Source organism: Synchiropus splendidus, chromosome 11 (assembly GCF_027744825.2).
Source record: "Synchiropus splendidus isolate RoL2022-P1 chromosome 11, RoL_Sspl_1.0, whole genome shotgun sequence".
NCBI classification, from domain to species: domain Eukaryota; kingdom Metazoa; phylum Chordata; class Actinopteri; order Syngnathiformes; family Callionymidae; genus Synchiropus; species Synchiropus splendidus.
Window position 1 is genome coordinate 15,351,377 of NC_071344.1, and position 26,187 is coordinate 15,377,563.

At 45.0% G+C, this 26,187-nt stretch overlaps 1 protein-coding gene and 2 non-coding genes across 3 annotated transcripts; all 3 read left to right on the forward strand.

The window, feature by feature from the left end:
- Nucleotides 1–1,628: 1,628 nt before the first annotated feature.
- trnal-uag (transfer RNA leucine (anticodon UAG)) lies at nt 1,629–1,710 on the forward strand. The gene has a single exon. It is a non-coding gene; the product is annotated as a tRNA-Leu (tRNA).
- A 6,573-nt stretch (nt 1,711–8,283) lies between these two features.
- LOC128767059 (uncharacterized) lies at nt 8,284–24,984 on the forward strand. The gene is made up of 19 exons (XM_053878758.1): nt 8,284–8,322; nt 8,537–8,756; nt 8,906–10,847; nt 10,938–11,090; nt 12,149–12,273; nt 15,940–16,005; nt 16,780–16,858; nt 16,932–17,066; nt 17,147–17,260; nt 17,552–17,594; nt 17,808–18,027; nt 18,172–19,951; nt 20,369–20,542; nt 20,844–21,017; nt 21,295–21,468; nt 22,105–22,278; nt 22,367–22,540; nt 22,829–22,863; nt 23,482–24,984. Exons 2-19 carry the CDS (start codon nt 8,555–8,557, stop codon nt 23,556–23,558), a joined length of 5,841 nt encoding a protein of 1,946 aa, XP_053734733.1. The 5' UTR covers nt 8,284–8,322; nt 8,537–8,554; the 3' UTR covers nt 23,559–24,984.
- On the forward strand, nt 24,746–24,827 carry trnal-uag (transfer RNA leucine (anticodon UAG)). The gene has a single exon. It is a non-coding gene; the product is annotated as a tRNA-Leu (tRNA).
- Nucleotides 24,985–26,187: the final 1,203 nt, after the last annotated feature.

Here is a 26,187-nt window from a genome sequence, read left to right on the forward strand (position 1 = left end):
TTGCTGTATCGCAGTGTATCTTATTACTGTTCCCGTATCGGGATATGGATCATATTGCAAGATACCTGGCAATACACAGCCCTAGTTAGAGGGAGAAGCCCCTGGCTGCAGCCTGGAGAATGGGGCGGAGCTCAACGTTGAGGTACGCCCACGTCGAGCTCCGCCCACATTGAGCTCCGCCCACGTTGAGCTCGAGGATCCTGCCCACTTAAGTGACTCAACGTTGAGTTCAGGCCGTCTTCAACGTTAACACATGCCCATCGACCATTGTGCTTGCGTCTGTAACAGGCCACAAAACTTCAGCCAAGTGTTCCATAACACTGGAAATATGAGAGACTTCTTTAAAGCGGACCTTTGAATATGCTTGTAACATATTACCTTATCGTATTATATTATATTGTTGTGACGCAACAGGTCTAACAGTTCATTACCCTATGTTAAATCTGTAATTTCATTCATCTCTTTATCAATATTTCGAGTGTAATGTTAACTGAGCATAATATCAATGAGTTAGCCTGGCAAACATGTTTATACGTTACATTTTATATTGCATATGGTTTTGTCATTTTAGATTTCTAGTTTAATAACATTCAGATGAAATACGTCATGATGATGTAGAAACAAGAAATTTATTTGTCAGAATAAATGATGTTTTTTAAAAGTCTGATATGTATTGCACACTGTAACAAAAGTAAAAATGTTTTCAATGTGATGATTCTGTCTGCTTATGTTGTTGTCCATATAGAGATACATAACAATTTGGAGATTGGGTGTGATCCCAAAGAAACAAGAAACAAGCAGCTCAGGACTTTTTCTGGGCCGATTCTGCACCTATAAAGAGGCTCATTATACAGTTGACAATCATATTAAGGGCCAGTCTACCGTGAACTGCAAAGGTACTGCACATATTTGTGGATTTGCCCATTTTTGCACATTAGAATTTAAGTCTAACTAACTTGTTAACTTTACTGTTCTCTCTTTGAAAGTCTTTGCTTCATTTGAAATGAATGAATGAGAGGCTCACAATAAAAACAAATTGCATTTGTGTGTTGTCTTGATTGTTATCTTCTCCGGTATTTTGTGCGAACTGCGTACACAATTTAAATGTGTCTATTAGTATTAATACACATCTGCACAGCGAAACCACATGCTCCGTCATTTGAGTGACACAAAAGTCTTATTTCAGATCAGACTGAAGTGTCTGTTTTGTCCACTTGTCATTTTCATGTAAATTGAGAAGATTCGAGATGCTGATAAAATAACGTGCAGTTGTTAAAATGTACCACGGGATGGTGCCATAGAGACAGTCTACGTTACGTTCCTACCTTAGTTGCTTAATTTTTAATTATCATTTTACAGATGAAAATGGCTCTCCTCAAGTATACAATTAGTGATGATGAGTGAAGATAATTTTTTTTAAATTCTTTTTTTCGTTTTTTTTATGCAGTTGGCAGAATGCTTGAACGCAACGTGGGAGGAGCTCAACGTGGGCGTACCTCAACATTGAGCTTCGCCCCGTTCTCCTGGTATCTTGGTTGGAGGTGGGCTGAAGTTGCTTGGTGGTGGTGTTCACTCTCTGAGTGCCTTTATGAATGTACTGTGTTTGTGGTAATACCTTCTCATAGTAAGGTAGTGTGGCCGAGTGGTCTAAGGCGCTGGATTTAGGCTCCAGTCTCTGTTGAGGCGTGGGTTCAAATCCCACCACTGCCATGTCATTTAGAAGCTCTCTGGGTATCTATAATAAGATACTACTGAGAGCGTTGCTTTGTATTAACGTTAAAATAACGTCAAACTTCACAATTTAGCTAATGTGCAAGCTACGGGCCCGAGTTATAAGATTGTGACGAGACTCTGTGTTGGCTGATGTGGACAGCCGCGTCGCAATAAAGAGAAATGCTACCTATAAAACCATTATGAATAAACATATGGAGTGAGTGTATTGGTCCTGTCAGGGGGCAGCGTCGGAGTTTGATGGACATGATAAACTGGTGGGATGTGAGCTGGCCAGTGGAGGCGACAGAGAATAATGCTGCCTTTGATTTCTGGCCTTTCGGAGCAGTTTAGAAACCATTGAGTAACTTTTTATAAAATTGCTTGTGAGGCTGTGGCTTTGTGAATCATCTGTGCTCTTGGCAACGACAACTAAATGACTTTTGTAGTTTCTGTGTGAATAATCCAGTGGCATTTGTCATAAAAAGTACAACAATGATTCAGAAAATATACCTCTTGGAAGATTCACTTCCGCCTTTGCTTATTGAGGTGATGCTGAAATCGCCTGTGAATTGTGGTGTCAGACAATAAACTAAAACACACTGTTGCTCCGGCACACAAACTCTGACATTAGTCCAAGCATCAGAACAGTAATTGGACTGATGGACGACCGCTTCTCTGATTCCACGATGTTGCTCCTAGGAAGAACTCAATATTTTGATTGAGCAGCTACTGACTAATACATTTTACATTACACAGACAGATCAATACTTCGATTTGATCCACCTCCCCTCCACTCCGCTCCGCACATTCTTAGAATCCCTGGACTGAATGCGCTCCTGGTAAATCGAACATGACGACTTGACAGTTTACCTATGAGCCCCCTCAGTGCGCTGAGGACCATGCGCATCAGTCCGGGGGGAAATAAAAAAAAAAGAGTGTGTACACAAACGTGTCGTTTTTAAATGTAACCGTCAAACCTGTTTGTCAATGACTGACAGCAAAGAAGCTGCAAATTGATACCAAATTGAGTGCCTCCGCCGGAACATTCTCTGAGGCTTCCAACTGTTGATGACAGCTTTAAACATTTTTCACACCTTGACATTTGCCAAGAAAAGTCTTTTATCATCGCCGACTAACAGATTCTTTCGCCCGGTTATTTCAGTGCGCCCACAGTTCAGAGTCACACTTAGTGATGGGAGGATGCGGCATCATGAAACAGTATTGCAGGGTCTTCATTGACTTAGTTGTTCAAGTCCCAACATTTTATGGCAGACAGTGCGTCCCGGTTGCCCTCTGAAAGTCAGGACACTGTTTGGGTAGATGAAACCTCAGCTACGCATCACTAGTCACTCTGTATTCTCTGATCTGTTCTAATTCATCCAAACACATGTTTTTCATGTGCTCATCTATCGACGACTGCGAGTGACATAGGTGTAGAGTTACAAACATTCTATTCCAAGTCATTTCCTTAGTCGTTGTAAAGCACTATGACACAGCTATGGCGGCTCCTTTGCAGTACATTTAAACTACGGCCAGATCTGCTGTTCAAACCTACGATTTTCAACATATTTGATTTTGATGTACCTGTGCTGGGTCACTCACATTACCTGTTCAATTTTGACATCAGGATTTGCCCATGTGCACGCTGAGAAAAGGGACTGCATGAAATCTGTTGGGTGTCCGTAACCCCCCCAGAGGAGGAAGTTTGCTGAATGATCACACAGTGTTGAGAGCACCCATGCTTGAACTGAATGTCAGAGGGCCGAATCTGCCCCCTTAAGTCTTTTTATGAGGCCCTTAAGAGCTTGACTCAACATTACAACTACTAAGGAAAAACAAAACCAACGTGTAACCTCCACAGGTTGTTTTCAATGACATTGTTTGTCTGTCTGTGTTCAATATAAATTGAAAAGTTATGGACCTATTTGATGAAATATTCTCAATTTATGTGAAATGAGACAAGGAACAAATGATTTGAGTCCGGATCCAGGACTTAAAAAAAGGATTCTCTTACATTGGGAGAACATTTTAGGTATTTGTGCCAAATTGGCATTTGGATCCAGGATTCATTTTTCTTCTTGACAGATGTTTAGTCATTGGGAGCTGCTTGGTGGAGGTTTGTGCTCTTTGCTTTTCCTATTTGAAGAGTGGCTCTTGATGTCAAGACCCGCAGAGACCCCCAAAAACTGATGCCTGTCTTCTTTTCCTCAAAACATTCTCTCTCCTAAGGCTGAACATATCAGCGATTGCCAAGTGGACTTTTCATCCCAGGGTGGTGCAGTAGCGTCTCACATCTCACGTTGATGTACTGGGATTTTCACTTGAATCAAATGTTTCCCCTCCCTCTCATTGTTGGACATTCTGGGGGGATCCTGTCAGCGACTTCAAGGAATGCTGCTGGATCTCAATTGAAAGCCTAATGTAGACCAACGTAGAACACTGACTTCTACGTCACCCTGGGACGCCATAGTCCACTGGACAACCATCCATATGTGACGCCTTACGAAGAAGAACCTGTGGCTTTCTCCTGGACGTGTGCTGTTTTTACATAGCCAGCACTCGCAGTTAAGAATGGGGCGTTGAGTTTCACTCTCCTGTTTTTTTACATCTCAAAATGGAACCGTGAAACAGACAAGAACATGCACATAATCCTAAGCACCCATCAAAGTTTGCGGCGAAATGAGTGGGGTAGCTCGTAGGTAGGACCAACCGCTGGAGCATTGAGGGCAGGGCCGTACCCGCCAAGATGGTAATATATGGTTATACAGGCCATTGGATGTAGGAACTATGGTTGGATTACTGAGAGACAAGGATGACTATAAAAGAATGAAAAGTCGAATTTGACAAATCTTGCAAGTGTTACACGCGGTGTTGCATGCTAGCCTTTTTTTTCGGATGTTCATTTTCAGTGTGGCGCCTGTGATTGACTGTTCCCCCTGGGATGGTTGGAGATGAGATGAAAAAGTCAAATGGGTAAATAACATTGATTTGCCGTAGCAATTTCTCTCAATACAGTACTGTGGGGTGTTGGTCTCTGTGGTAGAGGAGTCGATAGTTGCATTAGAGCTGTGCGGGAGTGACATTACGGTGAAACTAGTGGTGAGCGAGAGAGAAGGTCAAGAAGCGAGAGATGTTCCTGAGATGCCAGCAGACACGACAGTTAAGATAAACAGCAGGGGACAACTAGGATGAGTCCGGCCCTCGCACCAATCAATCATGTGTCCAGCCAAACAAGTCCAATCACAATGACTCTCCATCAACATCATGGGTGTTCGGATCTAAACAGGAGTGATTACGCTTGTTATATACAGGGTTTTACTGTCACATTAAAACCAAATTATGGTCTCCACCTTTGAGAATTTTAGAAAAATGATTGCATTTTAGTGAATAAAAGAATTCAAACGTTGTCCACTGTGCACCTGGAATGAAAGTCTGTACGGGATAACAACAAATATTTCTGCTCTCAGCACAAGGGAAGATAAAGAATTGGAATTTTCTCACGATTAAATCTCACTGTACGTCTTGATTAAAAGGGAAGATCTCATGGGTCATTCTTTCCCAGCATCCAACACGAGTGAAACTTATTGTTCCTAACTCTAAATTATTCAGAGTAGCTTTCCAAGCAGCCAGGGAAGTTTTCTTGAAACACATTAGTCTGTTCTGCAGTTATGATGTTCGCAAACGGACGTTCAGAGTGGCAAAGGACGAGACCCAGATAAATAGAGGAAGGCCGACACGAAACTTAGCACTAAAACAGTGTCTTGCATAAAAGTGTTGACGGTGGATACGGGATGGCAAGTTATTGTACATGCCGCTAGAGAGTTTAGTGAAAAATACTGGACAGTTTGAGGCTGTCTGAGCGTTGAACCGCTTGTAATTTCATCTGTCCGATGTGGCGTTTCTAGTTATACATGATGCATGTTCTGCGGCCAGTCTTGACGCTGGACCCCATTTTCTAAACTTGTCAGAAGTGATGTCATGTATCCACGCATGTTTTTAAGATTTTTTCTGCAATGAACTGCACTACTGCATGTTGGCGAGTGAAAAAAATCCCAACATATTTATACATTTATTATACATCAATTGTTTAGGTTAAATAATATTCCCTTTGTCTAAGATTTTCAGTATTTTTCAGCTGATGATGCTTTGCATATTGTCCCTTTGCTGCCAAGTTGTAGCCTCTCTTTCTGAACCTGCTGCAGGCAGACAGATTTGCGGCCAATGACAATATTCAATAATGATTATATTGATGAAAAAAGTTAGTTTTCCTTTCGAGTGAAATGTACTTGCTCTGGTTGATGACAGGCCTGTAGAAGTTTCATCACACCAGAGTTTTGGGACCATGTCTTTCTATTAATCTTTAACAGACTGTCTAGGTCACGGGGCGTGTTCCTCTATCAGTGTGTTTCCTTGAGCTCGAGCAGAAGGAGCTGAGCTCAGTTGGGAGCTTCAATCTACCTACAAACATGGACACCAGCCGTCAGAGCAGAGGAGAGCTGCTGACAGGTCAGTGACTTTCTAACTATTCTCACATAAAGAGTGTGAATGGATGAATCTGGAGTCTGATCACAAGGTGTGGTCAGAACGTGAATGGATGAAGGTTAAGATTCTACTTCATTGTTAGACAAAGTGCTGACAATGTGTTATTTAATTGAATAGAAGATGAAAACATGAAAACAGCACAAAATAAAGTCGAGTGATGGTGTAAAATAGTGATGTGCATTCAGGGTTATGATGCTCATAACTGTGATCAGCAGTCAGAACAGGAGTGTGGACTCTGGATCTCTGACCCTGACTGTGTTGTATCGTACATATCTATCTTTTGATTGATACAATAAAAAGTGTAATAAAGACCTGTCAAGTAGATCAGATGTCATGTGAGGAACAGCAGCAGATAGCTATCTTATCTGTAGGAGACTGTACTGTCTGTTGAACTAAGGTGGCATCAAACACTTCGCACAGGTAGATGGAGAATGAAGAAAAAGCAGTCCGTATTCAAGTTCACTCTTTATATGGAAGGGAATATTCCTGTCAATGAGTGTGTGTGTTTTTGTTTTTAGACGCACACACTTTCAGATTCAGTCCGTTGTCTCCAAACGCATTCGCGATTCATTTAAGGACCATGCCAGTGTGGGAATTTACAAGTGCAACAATTCTTAAAGGAACAGTAGAACCTTTTGCACATTATCTCTAGCCAGTCAGGATCAGTGATAAACACATGAACGTCCTTCTGAAAATAGATGTAAACTGTGTAAACAGTTTCTGAAGCCAGACTGATACACACCCATGGCTTTGAGTGGATTTGATTGTCCTAAATGTGATGACCAAAGTTGAGTTGTTGACAAGAAGCACCAGTGATGATGCTGTTGTGTTTGTGTGAAGCTGTAGATGGAGAGAAGGACGCTCCTCCCACTCAGGCCCATCTGACGGAGGACCATGACCGCCTGACCGGAGCTCAGAGGTGAGAAGATCAGTTCTCCTGCGTGATATCCAACTTGTTGAAGTCTTTTTCACACTGCAACTTGTGTGTTCAGATCAAAGCAACTCACACTAGCTGCTGCTGGACGAGAACATGGTCCTGGACCTGCTCTCAGCTGTGAGTCTCTGAAGAGTGACGAGTCATTGGGAAGAACAATTGACTTTAGAGGTCAACAGGAGTTTGAAGATGAGCGGTAAGAATGTACATGTTTTTTCAAAATAAATATCTACTCACAGGACCATCGCCTCAGCATCATCCGTGCTGTGCAAAAGGCTTTTTTTTTTTTTTAAACTGATCACCGAACAGAAATTGTCTTGATCCCAACACACTGCAAAAGCTGACTTTTCTTCCCCTCACTTGAATGTACACAAGCGCACCACTGCTCATGTTTTTACTGTATTTCCCAAGCATAGGCTATGCTTTTATCCCCCCTGCTTTACATTGATGCCCGTTGACTCAGCTGGCACTGTGTTGACACAGTCTCAATACAGTCAGGATTATGTACCACACAATCCATGAGGTGTCATCTACCTATCACCAAGCCAGACAACAGAGTGTTGATCAGAGCTGTGTCTCTTCCAGGACCTATCAGGTGAAACAAGGAGACTCTGAGCTCAGCTGTGTGTCTCTGAAGAGTTACAGGTCCAAGGATCTTCCTCCTGATATCCGAGGTGGACATGAGTCTTCAGAAGAGAGGTGAGGTTTTCAGTGCCTCTGTGATTCCCCTGATGTGACTGTTGGGTCTGTGCAAAACTCTCTCAGGCTCTTTCTGTTTAGACTGAAGCCCTCAGAAATATGTCATTATATAGCATTATAAAATATTAAAAATAATAATATAATAATAGCAACGGATAACTGCAGCTGTCAGACAAACAGGTGGTGTTGGACTCATGAGGAAATTAAATCATGACTGTCGTGTGTGACATATCACATCTGTTTCATTTGGTTTTCCTCTGGTAGTAGATTATTCTACTTCAGGTGGGCTGCACATGGAAGAGTCAAAGTCTGAGTCTTCACCATTGTCATATCACTCATGTCCTTGTAAACACAGAAGCAGAGCTTATTTACTACCTGGTGTTCTTCACAGGGAGGATCAGCAGCATCAGGCAGATCTGGACTCCACTCTTCAGGTACGTTCAAGTGTTAGCTCCTGCTGCTAACTCCTCCAGCTGCTCACTGAGTCTCATGAGACTGAGACCTCTACAGTGAACAGACAACATCACAGTTTCAACAGGTCCAGGTCAGACTAGGACTAAGATCTGTCTCCCCTCAGGATGTCAGGACCTCTGGAGGTCAGCAGGTTTCCTCTGTGTCACATGATCAGCTCACATGTTTGTGTTTCAGCTGCTTGAGAAGACTGTCATGACCATAGTGAAGAAGGAAGTGAAGAGAGTCCAAAGGTTCCTCAGTCCAAATGACCCGAAATACCTGGATGATGTGGAAGAGTTGAAGGTGAAGTGTGAAGAAGAGCAGATGAGGAGCAGCAGAGAAGCTTTCATGCAGTTCATCATGAACCTTCTGACGAGCATGAAGGAGGAGGAGCTTGCTGATATTCTGTGGTGCAGTAAGAGGATTTGAACCTTCAACCTGCTGATTCTGAAGCCTTCAATCTAAAATCATTTCTTGAGCTGATGAGAAGAATGACCTGAAGATCGATCTGCTTCTCCTTCCAGAATTTTGTGACCATGTGACTCATCTCTTCTCTTCATTCAGGAAATCTTGCCGCTGAGTGTTCAGGACGACTGAGGAAGAAGCTGCAGACGAAGTTCCACAGCGTGTCTGAGGGGGTCGCTAAAGCGGGAAACTGTGTCCCTCTGAATCAGATCTACACAGAGCTCTACATCACTGAGGGGGAAACAGACCAGGTCAACCAGGAGCACGAGGTCCGACAGATCGAAACAGCAACCAGGAAGCAGACCAGACCAGAAACCACCATCAGACAAGAAGACCTCTTTAAAACCTCTCCTGAGAGAGAGCGACCAATCAGGAGCCTGCTGACGAAGGGCGTGGCTGGCATTGGGAAGACCCTCCTGACACAAAAGCTGACTCTGGACTGGGCTGAAGACCAAGCCCACAAGACCTTCCAGCTTGTGTTTCCTTTCACCGTCAGGGAGCTGAACCTGCTGAAAGAGAAGAAGTTGAGTTTGCTGGAACTTGTTCATCTTTTCTTTCCTGAAGCCAAAGAATCAGGATTCAGCAGCTTTGAAGGAGTCCAGGTTCTGTTCATCTTGGACGGTCTGGACGAGTGTCGACTCCCTCTGGACTTCAACAGTCGGATCTTGACAGAAGCTACGGAGTCCACCTCAGTAGACGTCCTGCTGACCAACCTCATCAAGGGGAATCTGCTTCCCTCAGCTCACCTCTGGATCACCACACGACCTGCAGCAGCCAATCAGATCCCTCCTGAGTGTGTGGACATGGTAACAGAGGTCAGAGGGTTCACTGACCTCCAGAAGGAGGAGTACTTCAGGAAGAGGTTCAGAGATGAGGAGATGACCACCATCATCTCTCACATCAGGAGCTCACGAAGCCTCTACATCATGTGCCACATCCCCATCTTCTGCTGGATCACTGCCACAGTTCTGGAGGACATGTTGAAGAGCAGAGAGACCGCAGAGCTGCCCAAGACCCTGACTGAGATGTACATCCACTTCCTGGTGGTCCAGGCCAAAGTCAAGAAGCTCAAGTACCATGGAGGAGCTGGGACAGACACAGTTTGGGATCCTGAGAGCAGGAACGTGATTGAGTCTCTGGGAAAACTGGCTTTTGAGCAGCTGCAGAGAGGAAACTTGATCTTCTATGAATCAGACCTCACAGAGTGTGGCATCGACGTCACAGCTGCTGCAGTTTACTCAGGAGTCTTCACACAGATCTTCAGAGAGGAGAGAGGACTGTACCAGGACAAGGTCTTCTGCTTCATCCACCTGAGTCTTCAGGAGTTTCTGGCTGCGCTTCATGTCCACCTGGAGTTCTTTAACTCAGGAGTCAATCAGCTTGAGTCACGACGTACATCTTCACGGTTTAGAAACAAACATAAACAGTTCTACCATCGAGCAATGAATGAGGCTGTAGAAAGTCCAAATGGACATCTGGACTTGTTCCTGCGCTTCCTCCTGGGTCTTTCTCTGCAGACCAGCCAGAGTCTCTTTAAGGGTTTGTTACCACAGACAGGAAGTAGCTCCTGGAGCCATCAGGACACAGCAGAGCTCATCAAGAAGAAGATAAGTGAGAATGTGTCTCCAGGGAGAATCATCAACCTGTTCCACTGTCTGAGTGAAGTGAAGGACACTTCTCTCGTGGCAGAAGTGCAGCAGCAGCTGAGATCAGGACGGCTCTCGACAAATCAGTTCTCTCCTGCTCAGTGGTCCACCCTGGCCTTCATCTTACTGTCCTCAGAGGAAGACCTGGACGTGTTCGACCTGAAGAAATACTCTGCTTCAGAGAAGGATCTCGGCAGGCTGCTGCCTGTGGTCCAAGCATCAAGACGAGTTCTGTCTCTGTCAGAGAGGAGTGGTTCCCTTCTGTCCTCAGTCCTCAGCTCTCCGTCCTCTAGTCTGACACAACTGGAACTGAGTATCAATAACCTGAAGGATGTAGGAGTGGAGCTGCTGTCTGCTGGACTGAAGAGTCCACACTGTCGCCTGGAGACTCTCAGGTCAGAACATCTCCTCTCTTGTGTTTGGCTACACAGGTGGACGGTCCTTCTGCTCTGATGGTTTTCTAAAACATCGTTCCTCCATTCCAGTCTATCTCGTTGTGACATCTCTGAGCGAGGCTGTGCTTCTCTGGCCTCAGCTCTGACCTCAAACCCCTCCCATCTGAGACAGCTGGACCTGAGCTTCAATCATGCAGGAGGACCAGGACTTGAGCTGCTGTCTGCAGAACTGAAGAGTCTCAGGTATGGACAGATCAGTACAACACACTGACTGAGCTCCAAAGATATTCAGGCTTGTGATCCAGAAGCAGACATACAGTAGAGGATGTGTGTGTGTGACGCTGCTCAGACTCTTCATCTGAACTGAGCACATGAATCCAAACACATGACGTGTTCTCCTGCTGGACACCCGTGGAAGCACCAAGGAGACAGTAGAGGCTGCAGCTGTTCAGAGATGCATCTGTGTTGTCCACTTAGCAGCAGGAAATAATAGTCCTAAAACATCTCAACTCACATGGATCTGCTCTCATCCCTCCGTTTCTTCCTACAGGCTGGATCACTGTGGACCTCAGTGGTTAAAGTAGCATCTTGACCAAGAGGTGTGAGTCTATCTTGTTGTTTCATGAGAACTCCTCGACTCTGTCAGCTTCAGGTGGAGCAGTAGTGATTTTAGTGACATCATGTGACCCTTCTATATGCTGCCGGAACTTCTCTCCAACAAGTCCAGCAGTGGCCAGCAGAAGCTGGTTGTCCATTCACACTCCTCAGTCTTTGACTCCAGAGTCGCATGAGATTTCAAGATCATCATCTTCTCACTGGAGTCTGAAGGTCTCAATGCAGCATCTCACCTGGATGATGGTGAGTTGGAGACGACCATGGCAGCATGACGCTTGACCTCAACAGCATGAAAAGTGCTGACACAGCAGCTCTGCAGGTCTTTCTGCTTGGAGCTCTCAATGTGGACCTAATGATAGGAACTAGATCAATGCTGGGGAGTGACAGTTGCAGAATCAAGTGAAAGCTCCGATTCCATGTCGAGTCTTTCAGTTCAAGTGTCATGACCTTTCTCACAATCATCATCACCTTCCTTAAACTGGACTGATGTTAACTACAGTCAACTCCTCAAGATTATTTTGGGATGCTACAGACCTTCTGGTTCTTCTTTTGACAACTGATGACCCCGACTCAGAACGCTGACCTGTCACAGTTTGGACCTGGGCGCTCATGCTCTCCACTATAGTTCATGTTCAGAAACAGAGCAGCCTTCCCTGGCTTGCTGGGACAATACCTGTCTCTTAAAGAGAAGATCTGTTCTTCCACCATGATCACGACTTCTGGACCCAGATGCTGCACGTCCACGGCTCCTACTCCAACAAGACTGAGGATCAGAATTACCTCAACCATCCCGGCGGATTTGTGTCCTCAAGCGACGCTCAGAGCACCTGGGATTAGGACTCAGAAATTGTCCTGGTTCCGGTTCCTCTTCATAAGTTTCATCACACATTCTCAAACCAGTCTGCCCTTCTACTTGACTGTGGACAAACTGCATTTGTTTTTACAGTGATTTTGTTGAGATCTTTGCTTGCTTGTGTTTGAGAGAGTCACAAGAGGGCGCTATAATGTGCTTTGCATGGCAACAATAGTGTAGAGTTTCTGTGACTTCGATTCAAAGAGTGATATACAGAGCTTGGTTTGTGTTGATGATGACGGTTAAACAACTGATGATCTGTGATGTTTTTATTTAATGTTTTTTTCATTTACAGTAAAAATGAACAACAAAAAAAACGTCTGTTGCAGCACACTGTTGATATTTGGAATGCAATATATCCACACAACTGAAGCTTCTCTCTCACTCACTTCCTCTATCAAACTGATCAGAGAAAGTGTCATGATCTGTGTAATGTTTGTCAATGTGAACTTCTCAAACTGCGCAGACAGTCTGTTGCACTACTTCTCAATTGCGGTGGGGAGAGTGAGAGACAACTCGTGTTGCAGTTTCAGTTCATCGCTCCTCCTCCAACTTCCTTCTCTGCCCACGCACCCGTCCGTCCAGGCTTCTCGTAAGTTGTTCATGAAAGTTACTCATAAAAGCGTTATACGTACAGACATGTTATTATAAAATGTTCGGTTTCTGCCGCTTGTTTACATTATCTCCAATGTTTCTTCCTGCTGACTTTTTTTTTAGATGAGCCGTTTATTTTTTTTGTCTTTTCTTCAGTATTTGAACATTTAAAGTGTCCGGTTATTGTTTATGCGATATACCTGATATCATTCAAGAATTCTGGCTGTTTGCGCGTCGTCTGGTGTCAATGTTTTATGTCCAATTTTTGTATGTCCGACTTTCACTTTCACTTTCAGCAATGGAGAAAGCGGTGTCACTGCCCTATTTGCTTCTTCATCCCGTTTTGCTTCCAGGGCTCAGTTTTATGACGTCATTTCCTGTCCGCATGCGCACATTGGAATTTCAAGACGTAAATTCCTGTCCACATGCGCACGTGGGTGTAGCTGCTTGACACATAAATTAGAATAAAATTAGCAACGTCATTGCGCCACGCCTCACTACACACTCGTATTTCATCAAGAGAAGCAGAATTTGAATTACTAAAGTACTATGCCGACACATTAACTGTATTTTAACCTTATTTTATATATATCACATTTGACCTGTATTCAACAATTCGGATATTTTAACAAGATTTCAGATAAAATAATTGGATCTTTCTGTGCAATTTGCACACAGTTTTCTATCTTGCCTACGATGTTTTGTATATAAAATAAGTTTAGTCATTTATAAATAATGTTGGTGTGTTTTCATGTTTTGTTAATAAAATGTAATCCTCAGAAAAGTTGTGATTCAATGAAAAAGACGTTTGTCCTGTTGTTTATTTGGTTGCAATAAACCAAATTAACCACTGAGACCTCGTAGGCAAGATAGAAAACTGCATGCAAATTGCACAGAAAGATCCAATTATTTTATCTGAAATCTGTGACAATCAGTGATGTTTGTAAAATGACCACTAGGTGTCGATAGAGAAAAAGAAATAAACAAGAAGAAGGACTAACAGGCTATAAGATGAACAAATAAACAAGGTGACCATCACAAAAGTTTCCTTTGGACGATTCATCAAACAAAACAAAATCTTGTTAAAATATCCGAATTGTTGAATACAAGTCAAATGTAGTGATATATATAAAATAAGGTTAAAATACAGGCGTAGTACTTTAGTAATTCAAATTCTGCTTCTCTTGATGAAATACGAGTGTGTAGTGAGGCGTGGCGTAATGACGTTGCTAATTTTATTCTAATTTATGTGTCAAGCAGCTACACCCATGTGCGCATGTGGACAGGAAATAACGTCTTGAAATACCAATGTGCGCATGCGGACAGGAAATGACGTCATAAAACTGAGCCCTGGAAGCAAAACGGGATGAAGAAGCAAATAGCGCACAGCGCGGTGCAACACGGGAGGAAACCGCAGTGCGATACCTCGGACCGACCTCGGCCGTTCATGATAAATCCAATGCGTGCACAGAACGTTTATGATGGGGATGCCTTCTCGCATTGAAGTTCAAGTTCAAGGAGCATTGCTTTTATTCTCGCCAGAGGGTGCAGTCAGTGAAACTGATATGCAGTCTCAAAATGGACCTCTCCATGAACACACCCAGGAAGTGGTCTACTTTCAGTCTACATGAATCTCATTGATGCCAACATCGGGGTTCACTCAAAAACAGCACAATGGAGTCATTTACATTGCGCTCATATCCGCAAGTTCAAAGGGTGTTCATGGAGAAGTCTACTTTCAGTTTATAACGGTTTCATCGATGCACAAAACCATGTTCGTCATAAACAATTTATACACGTACTGGAGAATGTGTGTCACACTGTTAATGCGTACGACTTGAGAACCCGGTTTGTGGTCACATTTTCATTCAGTGACAGTTACTCAACATTACTGTAAGTATTTGACCGTTTAATGACAGTTTGAATAAAAAATAGACCACGCCGAACTGGATTTTTCAACTTTGTAAGTACCATTGTAAGAAGACAAATAACTGTGATGCTGAATCCAAACTACTGTACTACACATTTACAATAATAATCTTTCAGTCCTTCACCTTCACCTTCTTCTACCGCTTATCCGGGGTTGGATCGCGGAGGCAGTGTTTGAAGCAGGGAAGCCCAAACTTCCCGGTCCGCACAAACCTCCTCCAGCTCTTCCCGGGGGATCCCGAGGCGTTCCCAGGCCAGACCTGAGACATAATCTCTCCAGCGAGTCCTGGGTCTTCCCCGGGGTCTCCTCCCGGTACGACATGCCCGGAACACCTCCCCAGGGAGGCGTCCAAGGGGCATCCGGATCAGATGCCTGAGCCACCTCAGCTGGCTCCACCCCGAGCTCCTCCCAGATGACCGAACTCCTCACCCTATCTCTAAGGGTGCGCCCAGCCACCCTGCGGAGGAAACTCATCTCATCCGCTTGTATCCGCGATCTCATCCTTTCGGTCATGACCCAAAGCTCGTGACCATAGGTGAGGGTGGGGGCGTAGATCGATCGGTAAATCGAGAGCTTCGTCTTGTGACTCAGCTCCCTCTTCACCACAACTGTCCGAAACAGCGACCGCATCACTGCTGCCACTGCACCAACCCGTCTATCAATCTCATGCTCCCCTTTTCCCTCACTCGAGACCAAGACCCCGAGATACTTAAACGCCACCACTTGGGGCAAGAACTCTCCACCGACCCGGAGACAGCAAACCACCTTATTCCGGAACCCAACTCCTGGAACCCAACTCCTCGAGAAAGGCTGGATCTTTCACTCCTGGAGTTTTAATATTCAGTTTTTCCTAACAGTTTCTAAGAGCAATATCCAAGCATATTTAGATAGGCTGGGTTGGACTGAGCAGCCTGGTGGTCTCTCTTTCACTGAAAGTTACATCATTGATGTGACCCTTGCTCACATTGAAAAACAGGAACAGAAACATTGAGTCTTGAGAATGCATGTGTCGCTTCGTCTTTTACAGGTTGCACTGTCTCGCTCACTTCGTGTGTTCCTCTATCAGTGTGTTTCCTTGAGTTTGAGCAGAAGGAGCTGAGCTCAGCTGGGAGCTTCACATACAAACATGGACACAAGTCGTCAGAGCGGAGCAGAGCTGCTGACAGGTCAGTGACCTTCTGCCTAGTCACACATCAAGAGTGTGAATGGATGAATCTGGAGTCTGATCACAAGGTGAATGGATGAATGGCAGGAGTCGACTTCTTCCTTGTCGATGGAACATCCAATTGATTGTGTTAATTGATTGAAATGAAAGAAGAGAGTTAAAAAAAAAGTCAAGTGAAGTGGATATGGAATCAGAAAATAATTGAAGCTCCTCTGGTATCAATTCAATCGAAATTCGTGACCCTCGTGACGGTAACAAACAGTGGAGTAGCCTAAACAGGGCTGTGGACAGGTATGTAAAACACAAGAATTTAGTTCCTAGATGTGTTGTTTGTAGTGGAACAGTGATCCAAACCCTTGAATCCTTTATATAACAATAATAACAATTCTTCCAATCCGCCCACACATACACTCTTTTGAAGTGCAGCAGTCTTGTTCGATGTGCTTCCTTTTACACTCCAGCTTCTGTGAAAGTTTCTCTGCTGTGATGAATCCAGGCTATCACACACTCATGGTTTCAGATGGGTCGTCCTCAAAGCCACGTGTGTTCAGAGGTTCAGCATGAAGTTGTGTTTAGACTGAGGTCACTGAGAAAGACCAGCAGAGTCTTTTGTCCACAGTCCACATGATACTGACATCCATGTAGACCACCACAAGTGAGGCGCTCTTCTGGACACACCCCCTCTCATTTCTGCTGCGGCTGATTTGAATGTGATGACCAAAGTTGAGTTGTTGACAAGAAGCACCAGTGATGATGCTGTTGTGTTTGTGTGAAGGTGTGGATGGAGAGGAGGAAGCGCCTACCTCTCAGGCCCATCTGACTGAGGACCATGACAGCCTGACCGGAGCTCAGAGGTGAGAAGATCAGTTCTCCTGTGAGATCTCCAGATACGTGAAGTCATTTTCACACTGCAATTTGTGTGTTCAGAAAGCAACTCACATCAGCGGCTGCTGGACAAGAACTTGGTCCTGGACCTGCTCCCAGCCGTCAGTCTCTGAAGAGTGACGTGTCAATGGGAAGAGGAATTAACTTCAGAGGTCAACAGGAGGGTGTTGATGACAGGTAAGGCTGTACAACAGAGGACAACTGGTAGTCGGATAGAAAACAGAGTGAAGTGTTGATCAGAGCTGTGTCTCTTCCAGGAACTATCAGGTGAAACCAGGAGACTCTGAGCTCAGCTGTGTGTCTCTGGAGAGTTACATGTCCAAGGATCTTCCTCCTGATATCCAAGGTGGACATGAGTCTTCAGAAGAGAGGTGAGGTTTTCAGTGCCTCTGTGATTCCCCTGATATGACTGTTGGGTCTGTGCAAAGCTGAGATATTCACCAGCCTCATCAAAGTTGACATGTCAGCACGAGCAACAATAATGGAACTGCTCCTGTTGGACTTGTGAAAAAATGAAGCAGTGACTGAATTGTATGTTCACATCTGTTTAATCCTGAATCAAGAATTTATCCAGAGGTAGATTATTCTATTCTGGAGATCAGCCAGTTCAGTTCAGATCAATAATGTTGTTGAACGTATAGTGAGTCTGGTGTTCTTCACAGGGAGGATCAGCAGCATCAGACAGATCTGGACTCCACTCTTCAGGTACGTTCAAGTGTTAGCTCCTGCTGCTAACTCCTCCAGCTGCTCACTGAGTCTCATGAGACTGAGACCTCTACTGTGACCAGACAACATCACAGTTTCAACAGGTCCAGGTCAGACTAGGACTAAGATCTGTCTCCCCTCAGGTGTCAGGACCTCTGGAGGTCAGCAGGTTTCCTCTGTGTCACATGATCAGCTCACATCTTTGTGTTTCAGCTGCTTGAGAAGACTGTCATAACCATAGTGAAGAAGGAAGTGAAGAGAGTCCAAAGGTTCCTCAGTCCAAATGACCCGAGATACCTGGATGATGTGGAAGAGTTGAAGGTGAAGTGTGAAGAAGAGCAGATGAGGAGCAGCAGAGAAGCTTTCATGCAGTTCATCATGAACCTTCTGACGAGCATGAAGGAGGAGGAGCTTGCTGATGTTCTGTGGCACAGTAAGAGGATTTGAACCTTCAACCTGCTGATTCTGAAACCTTCAATCTAAAATCATTTCTAGAGCTGATGAGAAGAATGACCTGAAGATTGATCTGCTTCTCTTTGTAGAATTGTTTGATTATATGACGTCTCTCTTCATTCAGGAAGTTGTGCTGCAAAGTGTGCAGGACGACTGAAGAGGAGGCTGCAGACGAAGTTCCACAGCGTGTCTGAGGGGGTCGCTAAAGCAGGAAACTCTGTCCCTCTGAATCAGATCTACACAGAGCTCTACATCACTGAGGGGGAAACAGACCAGGTCAACCAGGAGCACGAGGTCCGACAGATCGAAACAGCAACCAGGAAGCAGACCAGACCAGAAACCACCATCAAACAAGAAGACCTCTTTAAAACCTCTCCTGAGAGAGAGCGACCAATCAGGAGCCTGCTGACGAAGGGCGTGGCTGGCATTGGGAAGACCCTCCTGACACAGAAGCTGACTCTGGACTGGGCTGAAGACCAAGCCCACAAGAACTTCCAGCTTGTGTTTCCTTTCACCTTCAGGGAGCTGAACCTGCTGAAAGAGAAGAAGTTGAGTTTGCTGGAACTTGTTCATCTTTTCTTTCCTGAAGCCAAAGAATCAGGATTCAGCAGCTTTGAAGGAGTCCAGGTTCTGTTCATCTTGGACGGTCTGGACGAGTGTCGACTCCCTCTGGACTTCAACAGTCGGATCTTGACAGAAGCTACGGAGTCCACCTCAGTAGACGTCCTGCTGACCAACCTCATCAAGGGGAAGCTGCTTCCATCGGCTCACCTCTGGATCACCACACGACCTGCAGCAGCCAATCAGATCCCTCCTGAGTGTGTGGACATGGTAACAGAGGTCAGAGGGTTCACTGACCTCCAGAAGGAGGAGTACTTCAGGAAGAGGTTCAGAGATGAGGAGATGACCACCATCATCTCTCACATCAGGAGCTCACGAAGCCTCTACATCATGTGCCACATCCCCATCTTCTGCTGGATCACTGCCACAGTTCTGGAGGACATGTTGAAGAGCAGAGAGACCGCAGAGCTGCCCAAGACCCTGACTGAGATGTACATCCACTTCCTGGTGGTCCAGGCCAAAGTCAAGAAGCTCAAGTACCATGGAGGAGCTGGGACAGACACAGTTTGGGATCCTGAGAGCAGGAACGTGATTGAGTCTCTGGGAAAACTGGCTTTTGAGCAGCTGCAGAGAGGAAACTTGATCTTCTATGAATCAGACCTCACAGAGTGTGGCATCGACGTCACAGCTGCTGCAGTTTACTCAGGAGTCTTCACACAGATCTTCAGAGAGGAGAGAGGACTGTACCAGGACAAGGTCTTCTGCTTCATCCACCTGAGTCTTCAGGAGTTCCTAGCTGCGCTTCATGTCCACCTGGAGTTCTTTAACTCTGGAGTCAATCTGCTCGAGTCACAACAAACATATTCGCTGTTGAGAAGATTCAGAAACAGACAGTTCTATCAGAGTGCGATGACTGAAGCTATCAAAAGTCCAAATGGACATCTGGACTTGTTCCTGCGCTTCCTCCTGGGTCTTTCTCTGCAGACCAGCCAGAGTCTCCTTCCAGGTTTGTTGCGACAGACAGGAAGTAGCTCCTGGAGCCATCAGGACACAGCAGAGCTCATCAAGAAGAAGATAAGTGAGAACGAGTCTCCAGAGAGAATCATCAACCTGTTCCACTGTCTGAGTGAAGTGAAGGACACTTCCCTAGTGGCGGAGGTGCAGCAGCAGCTGAGATCAGGACGGCTCTCAAATCAGTTCTCTCCTGCTCAGTGGTCCACCCTGGCCTTCATCTTACTGTCCTCAGAGGAAGACCTGGATGTGTTTGACCTTAAGAAATACTCTGCTTCAGAGAAGGCTCTTGTGAGGCTGCTGCTGGTGGTCCAAGCTTCAAAACAAGTTCTGTAAGTGAATCTAACACTGAAACCCATTTCGGGTCTACAAGGTTACACTACTCCGTGTTTTCAAATTTTTCTTGACCTCAGTACTATAGTGTGTCTGTAGAACAAATGAGCACTGGGCTCATTGTCTGATCTCACAGGTGAGTGCTGGACCACAGTGATACAGATCATCTATTCTCTTGTGGGCTGGACCCAACATTATACACAAAACATGTGTTGTTAGTTGTTATGTGTATGTTGAACACAGGGTGCTTTGTTTGGTGAGGGTAAGCCAGTAGCTGGAGAACATGGGTGATGCCCTGCAGCTGATAGCAGCACCTTGTAACGTTGAGGTCATCATGACCTGTGCGGAAGACTGAAGACTGTAGATGATTCAAATATATTTGTGTCACTTGTTGATGACAATCGTATCTTTCACAGGTTGAGCTCATGTCATCTGTCAGAGAGGAGTGGTTCCCTTCTGTCCTCAGTCCTCAGCTCTCCGTCCTCTAGTTTGACAGAACTGGACCTGAGCTTCAACGACCTGCAGGATCCAGGAGTGGAGCTGCTGTCTGCTGGACTGAAGAGTCCACACTGTCGCCTGGAGACTCTCAGGTCAGAACATCTCCCTTCAGTTCTGTTCTCCTGGATTTCTAGAACAATAGTCCAGAGCAGGAATTAAGAACAGGGCTGACATGAACACATTCACTTATTCATGTCTCAAACATCAGCCTGACTCAGTAGTTTGTATGGAGGTTCTTTATCTTCTAATGAACCTTTTACTGCACTCCATTAGAGAGGGAGCTGAATATCGAGTCTGCTCTTGAACAGCAGACCACACCTCCAACGTTTGTCTTACTATTTCATCATGTTTGTGTGGTCTTCATGTGGTTGATGACGCTCGTCTCTTTCATAGGCTGTGCTCATGTCATCTGTCAGAGAGGAGTGGTTCCCTTCTGTCCTCAGTCCTCAACTTTCTGTCCTCTAGTCTGACACAACTGGACCTGAGCTCCAACGACCTGCAGGATGCAGGAGTGGAGATGCTGTCTGTTGGACTGGAAAGTCCATACTGTCACCTGGAGACTCTCAGGTCAGAACACATCAGCTCTGCAGCTTCAGCCTTAAAGTTTTGTCATCACTTCACCACATCCAACGTCACATGTTCATGCTCATCACAGACAAGAAGAACAAACACAAGAACCTGGAGATACTATGGAGATAGCTAGATCCTACACTTCATCCGCAGTGGTCTTCTGAATGTCAAGAGTTCAGTGTGTCCTCACATTAAGTGTTTCGTCAAGATTGAAGATTGTAGATGATTGAAAAAGACAAGTCTCTCTGGTTGAGGACACTCGTCTCTTTCACAGGCTCATCTCATGTCATCTGTCAGAGAGAAGTGGTTCCCTTCTGTCCTCAGTCCTCAACTCTCCGTCCTCTCGTCTGACACAACTGGACCTGAGCTACAACAACCTGAAGGATCCAGGAGTGGAGCTGCTGTCTGCTGGACTGAAGAGTCCACACTGTCATCTGGAGACTCTCAGGTCAGAACATCTCCCTTCAGTTCTGCTCTCCTGGTTTTCTAGAAAAGCAGTTTACAGCAGGAATTAAGATCAGAGCTGCCAACTGTCACGCAAAGGAGACGTGTCTCACGCTCTCACAGATTTGTAGCCAAGTTGAATTTTAAATTCACTCTCTCTTTGTCTCTTGACTAACTGAGGAAACTCGAGAGTACTTGCTTCAGCAAACTGTTCCTTCGTATGGACTCTGTAATCTGGCTTCTTCTGTAGCAGGGCAAGTAGCTTTTCATCCAGCCTTTAGTGGCCTCTCTGGTCCCACATCCATCCAGTTTTGAGACGAATATATCACGTGTCAAATGCTTTTTTGAAAAAAATGTAGAACTATTCACATCGCACACTTTTTTTTTTGGTCAACTGCTGCTGTTATGCCATTGATTAGACACATCAATGCCATGCTGGTTGATCTCCCACTCCTGAACCCAAACCGTTCAGTGTTCATGAGATTATTTTTTGCCACTTTGGAGAATTGATGTAAAAGTGCTTCAAATATTCCAACAATGATGCGATGATGATCTTCTGCATGCGTTCACTGTGTCCTCACATATAGTCTTCTCAAAAATGCTAAACCTCACTAGTTGACAGCAATTGTCTGGTTCACAGACTGAGAGAGTGTCACCTGTCAGAGAGAAGTGGACAACCTCTGTCCTCAGTCCTCAGATCCCCATCCTCTAGTCTGACTCACCTGGATCTGAGCCTCAACAACCTGTTTGATCCAGGAGTGGAGCTGCTGTCTGCTGGACTGAAGAGTCCACACTGTCAGCTGGAGACTCTCAGGTCAGAACATCTCCTCTCTTCAGTTCTGCTCCACCACTGGATGGTCCTTCTGATGGTTTTCTAAAACACAGTTCCTCCTTCATTACAGTCTGATGCAGTGTAACATCTCTGAGAGAGGCTGTTCTGCTCTGGCCTCGGCTCTGACCTCAAACCCCTCCCGTCTGAGGGAGCTGGACCTGAGGTACAACCATCCAGGAGGACCAGGACTGGACCTGCTGTCTGCAGAACTGGAGAGTCAAGACTGGAAGCTGGAGCTTCTCAGGTATGGACTGAGCTCCAAAGATATTCAGGCTTGTGATCCAGAAGCAGACATACAGTAGAGGATGTGTGTGTGTGACGCTGCTCAGACTCTTCATCTGAACTGAGCACATGAATCCAAACACATCACGTGTTCTCCTGCTGGACACCTGTGGAAGCACCAAGGAGACAGTAGAGACTGAGCAGCTGTTCAGAGATGCATCTGTGTTGTCCACTTTGCAGCAGGAAATAATAGTCCTAAAACATCTCAACTCACTTGGATCTGCTCTCATCCCTCTTTCTGTTCCTCCAGGCTGGAGTACTGTGGACCTCAGTGGCTGAAGAAGTGTAAGTCTGCATCTTATTGCTTCATGAGAACTCCTCGACTGTCAGCTTCAGGTGGAGCAGTCGTGATCTTAGTGGAATCATGTGACCCTTCAATCTGCTGCTGGAACTTCTCTCCAACAAGTCCAGGTCACTGCCCAGAACACTGGTCACCAACATGGTGTCTCAGTGCAGCATCCCACCTGGATGATGGTGAGGTGGAGATGACCAAGGCAATGTGATGCTTGACCTCAACAGCATGAAAAGTGCTGACGCAGCAGTTCTTTCAGTCTTGCAGTTGAAAATAAGTGTCATGTGACTCTTGTGACTCATGGCACTTATCTTTCTCTTGTGACTCCATCAGTCATCATCATCTCGTTCCCTAAACTAGACTGATGTTAGCTACAGTCAGATCTTCAAGATTATTCTGGGATGCTGCCGACCTCCTGCTTCTTCTCTTGACGACTGTTGACCACGACACAAAACGCTGACCCATCACTAGTTGGACCTGGGAGCTCATGCTCTCCACTATACTTCATGTCAACTTACAGAGCAGCCTTCCCTGGCTTGCTGGGACAATACCAGTCTCTTGAAGAGAAGCTCTGTTCTTCCACGTTCACCACATGTGTCTTCTTCTCTCAGACTTCCCTCCGCTCCTAGTGGACCCAGTCGCATCACATCGGCGCCTCCTACTCCAACATCACGGGGCATCAGGATAATCTGGACCACCCGGGCAGATTTTGGTCCTCAGGTGACGGGCAGTTCCTGGAATTAGGACTTGGTCCCTGGTTCTTCGGAGTGCGCGTGTATCACTCTCTGTTCTTCTATGAAATGCTTGATGCCCCCTTCCTTTGGTTGAGTAGCATGCATTCAACCCACATTCTCAGACCAGTCCTTGTTCTTCACCGTGGACAAGTGACATGACAGTCTTGAACCATAAGCTGATCTGTTTATTTCAGTAAACCTTAAATATGTGACTGAATGACGTCCACTGCATCTGTGTGATGACACTGATGTTTTGCTTGTGTGCTTGAGAGAGAGAGACTAGAGGGCGCTACAATTTTATTGGCAACGATATTGTGACGTCATAAGACGTGTTGAATGACACACAGTTTCAAATGAATAAGACAACAGGCGCCGTGCCTGAGCAGTCACCAGGCAGAAGAACTGCGACGCATTCCTGAGTGAGGAGGGAAACAAAAGAAACATCAATATAGAGTGGAAGCCTTTTCTCACAGCAGATTAGACGCGTTATCGCAACGCGGTGCCGCTGCTTTAACTTTTTGTGCAGAGACGACAAAAGGCTCATGTCAGAGAGAAGTTCACACCAGGTATTTTCGTAACTCGGGAAACAAAACGTTATCCATATAGTTTCACAGACTTAATGAGATGTCTGTCACAAGCTGAAAACTTTTCTTGTTTGTATCCGTTCATCGGACGTTATCTACTGCTACCACAAGTGATATTTGAGTGGGAAACTTGTCTGAGTGGCCGGTATCTCCACAGTCCCCGTGTCATGCTAAAGAACGGTTCCGTAAGATGGGCCGTGGTCTTGTTCCCTGTCACCCTCGATTAGTTTCTCAGTGAATCTCAGCATCTGCTGGCACTGAGTAGATCATCATGTTCTTGCCTTCCAAGCTTGCGCCTCTCTGCTCAGCCTTAGCCAATGCTTTCTTCATTTCTTCAACTTGTTTCACGTGGTTCCATTGCTTTCACTCCGAACCTTTAATTCCAGGATTTCAATCTCATTTGTCTTTCTTTTGTGACTCTTCCAGATCGGCAGTTTCCTTGTTATTGACTCTTAACTTGATCTTTCCTTGTCGCCATATTTGATTCTATTCTTTGCAAAAGGTCTTGTGATGAGCACATTTTTATTTTTAGCGATGTACTTTGTACTTATCTTACGGGTAGTGTGGCCGAGCGGTCTAAGGCGCTGGATTTAGGCTCCAGTCTCTGTTGAGGCGTGGGTTCAAATCCCACCACTGCCATGTGTTTTTCACAGCCCCTTTGATCATTGTCAAGAATGATACTTGAAAATGTTGTATTTCTAAATGGCCTTTGGAAGTATGACTGAGAGAATTACTATTTGAGTCATGGGTTCATTTCCTTTTCCGACAATAGGTACAATAAACACCTCTCTCGCTGTGTTTGTCTGTCCGATCTCTGACTTTGACGATTGCATGCTAGCATGCCACTCTTGACACGTGCAAGTTTAAGCTGCTGATGATATGCATGTAATTCTCTTGCATGTGATTAATATTTGGCTCAAACATGACCCTGCACCTTCCTCTCCACAAACAGCAATTAAAGAACATGTCAAAAAAACATCCCATAATGATGAGGGTAGTGTGATGCTTGAGGGCGTCTTCGCCTCCTAAATTGATATGATTCATTAAAAAATGTTTTTGCATTGAAAGAACAATTATGTTTACACACACACACACACACAAATATATAAATATAAATATACAGTGGTACCTCGGTTCTCGACCACAATCCGTTCCAGACGGCCGTTCGAGAAGCGAATTCTGAATGGATTTTTCCCATTACAATGAATGGAAAAAGAAACAATGCGTTCCAAGCCTTAAAAAAAGGCTTTTGAAGGAGTGAATGTAGAGTGTCTGCTGCAGGTGCGCTGTTCCTCTATGTGTGTGGCCGCTGCATGTGGGAGGGGTTGCTGAGTGAGTGACGTCTCTCCAGAAGTGAAGAGGTGCCCGGTGCGTGTCCAGCTCTGAATGTGCGCTTCTGTGCAGTTTGGCTGTGACAAAGTCATAAACCAAGTAACGCTCTGTCCCAGACTCGCCTCATCCCTGTCCCAGCTCCAGCCCACAACAGGACATCAAACCCTGGAGTGAGCTCTCCAGCCTTGGAGGTGTGGAGAGCGAGCACCTCCCCTGTGACACTCTACCACAGTCCAGTGCGGAGACAGGAAAGGTTTTACACCTCAATATGAAGAAAAAACAGTCAGTAAATGTAGCTAACGGGACACGTCTGCATACAGAGGCTGCGTTATACACAATAACAAAGTGCGTTGTGGGTCAGCTGATCGGCCCGTGTACTTTATGGTTTTTCAGGCTTTTTTCGGGGGTATTTGAGTTCTGGATTTTCGTTCGAAATCAGAAGCTAAAAAATCTCGATATTTACGTTTGAACTCCGATTTGTTCGAATTCTGGGACGTCCGAGGTACCACTGTATAAATCTAAATAAATATAGATAAATAAATAGCTTTGTAATAGCTTTATATATATATATATATATATATATATATATATATATATATATATATATATATATATACACACACACACATATATATATATATATATATATATATACAAAGTCCCATGT

Excerpts from the sequence above, each read along its gene's own strand:
- LOC128767059 (XM_053878758.1), top strand. The coding sequence starts at position 8,555 with ATGACCATAGTGAAGAAGGAAGTGAAGAGAGTCCAAAGGTTCCTCAGT. Across the intron at positions 16,006-16,779 it reads CGGAGCAGAGCTGCTGACAG|GTGTGGATGGAGAGGAGGAA; the intron begins GTCAGTGACCTT and ends GTTTGTGTGAAG. Across the intron at positions 18,028-18,171 it reads TGCTGATGTTCTGTGGCACA|GAAGTTGTGCTGCAAAGTGT; the intron begins GTAAGAGGATTT and ends CTCTTCATTCAG.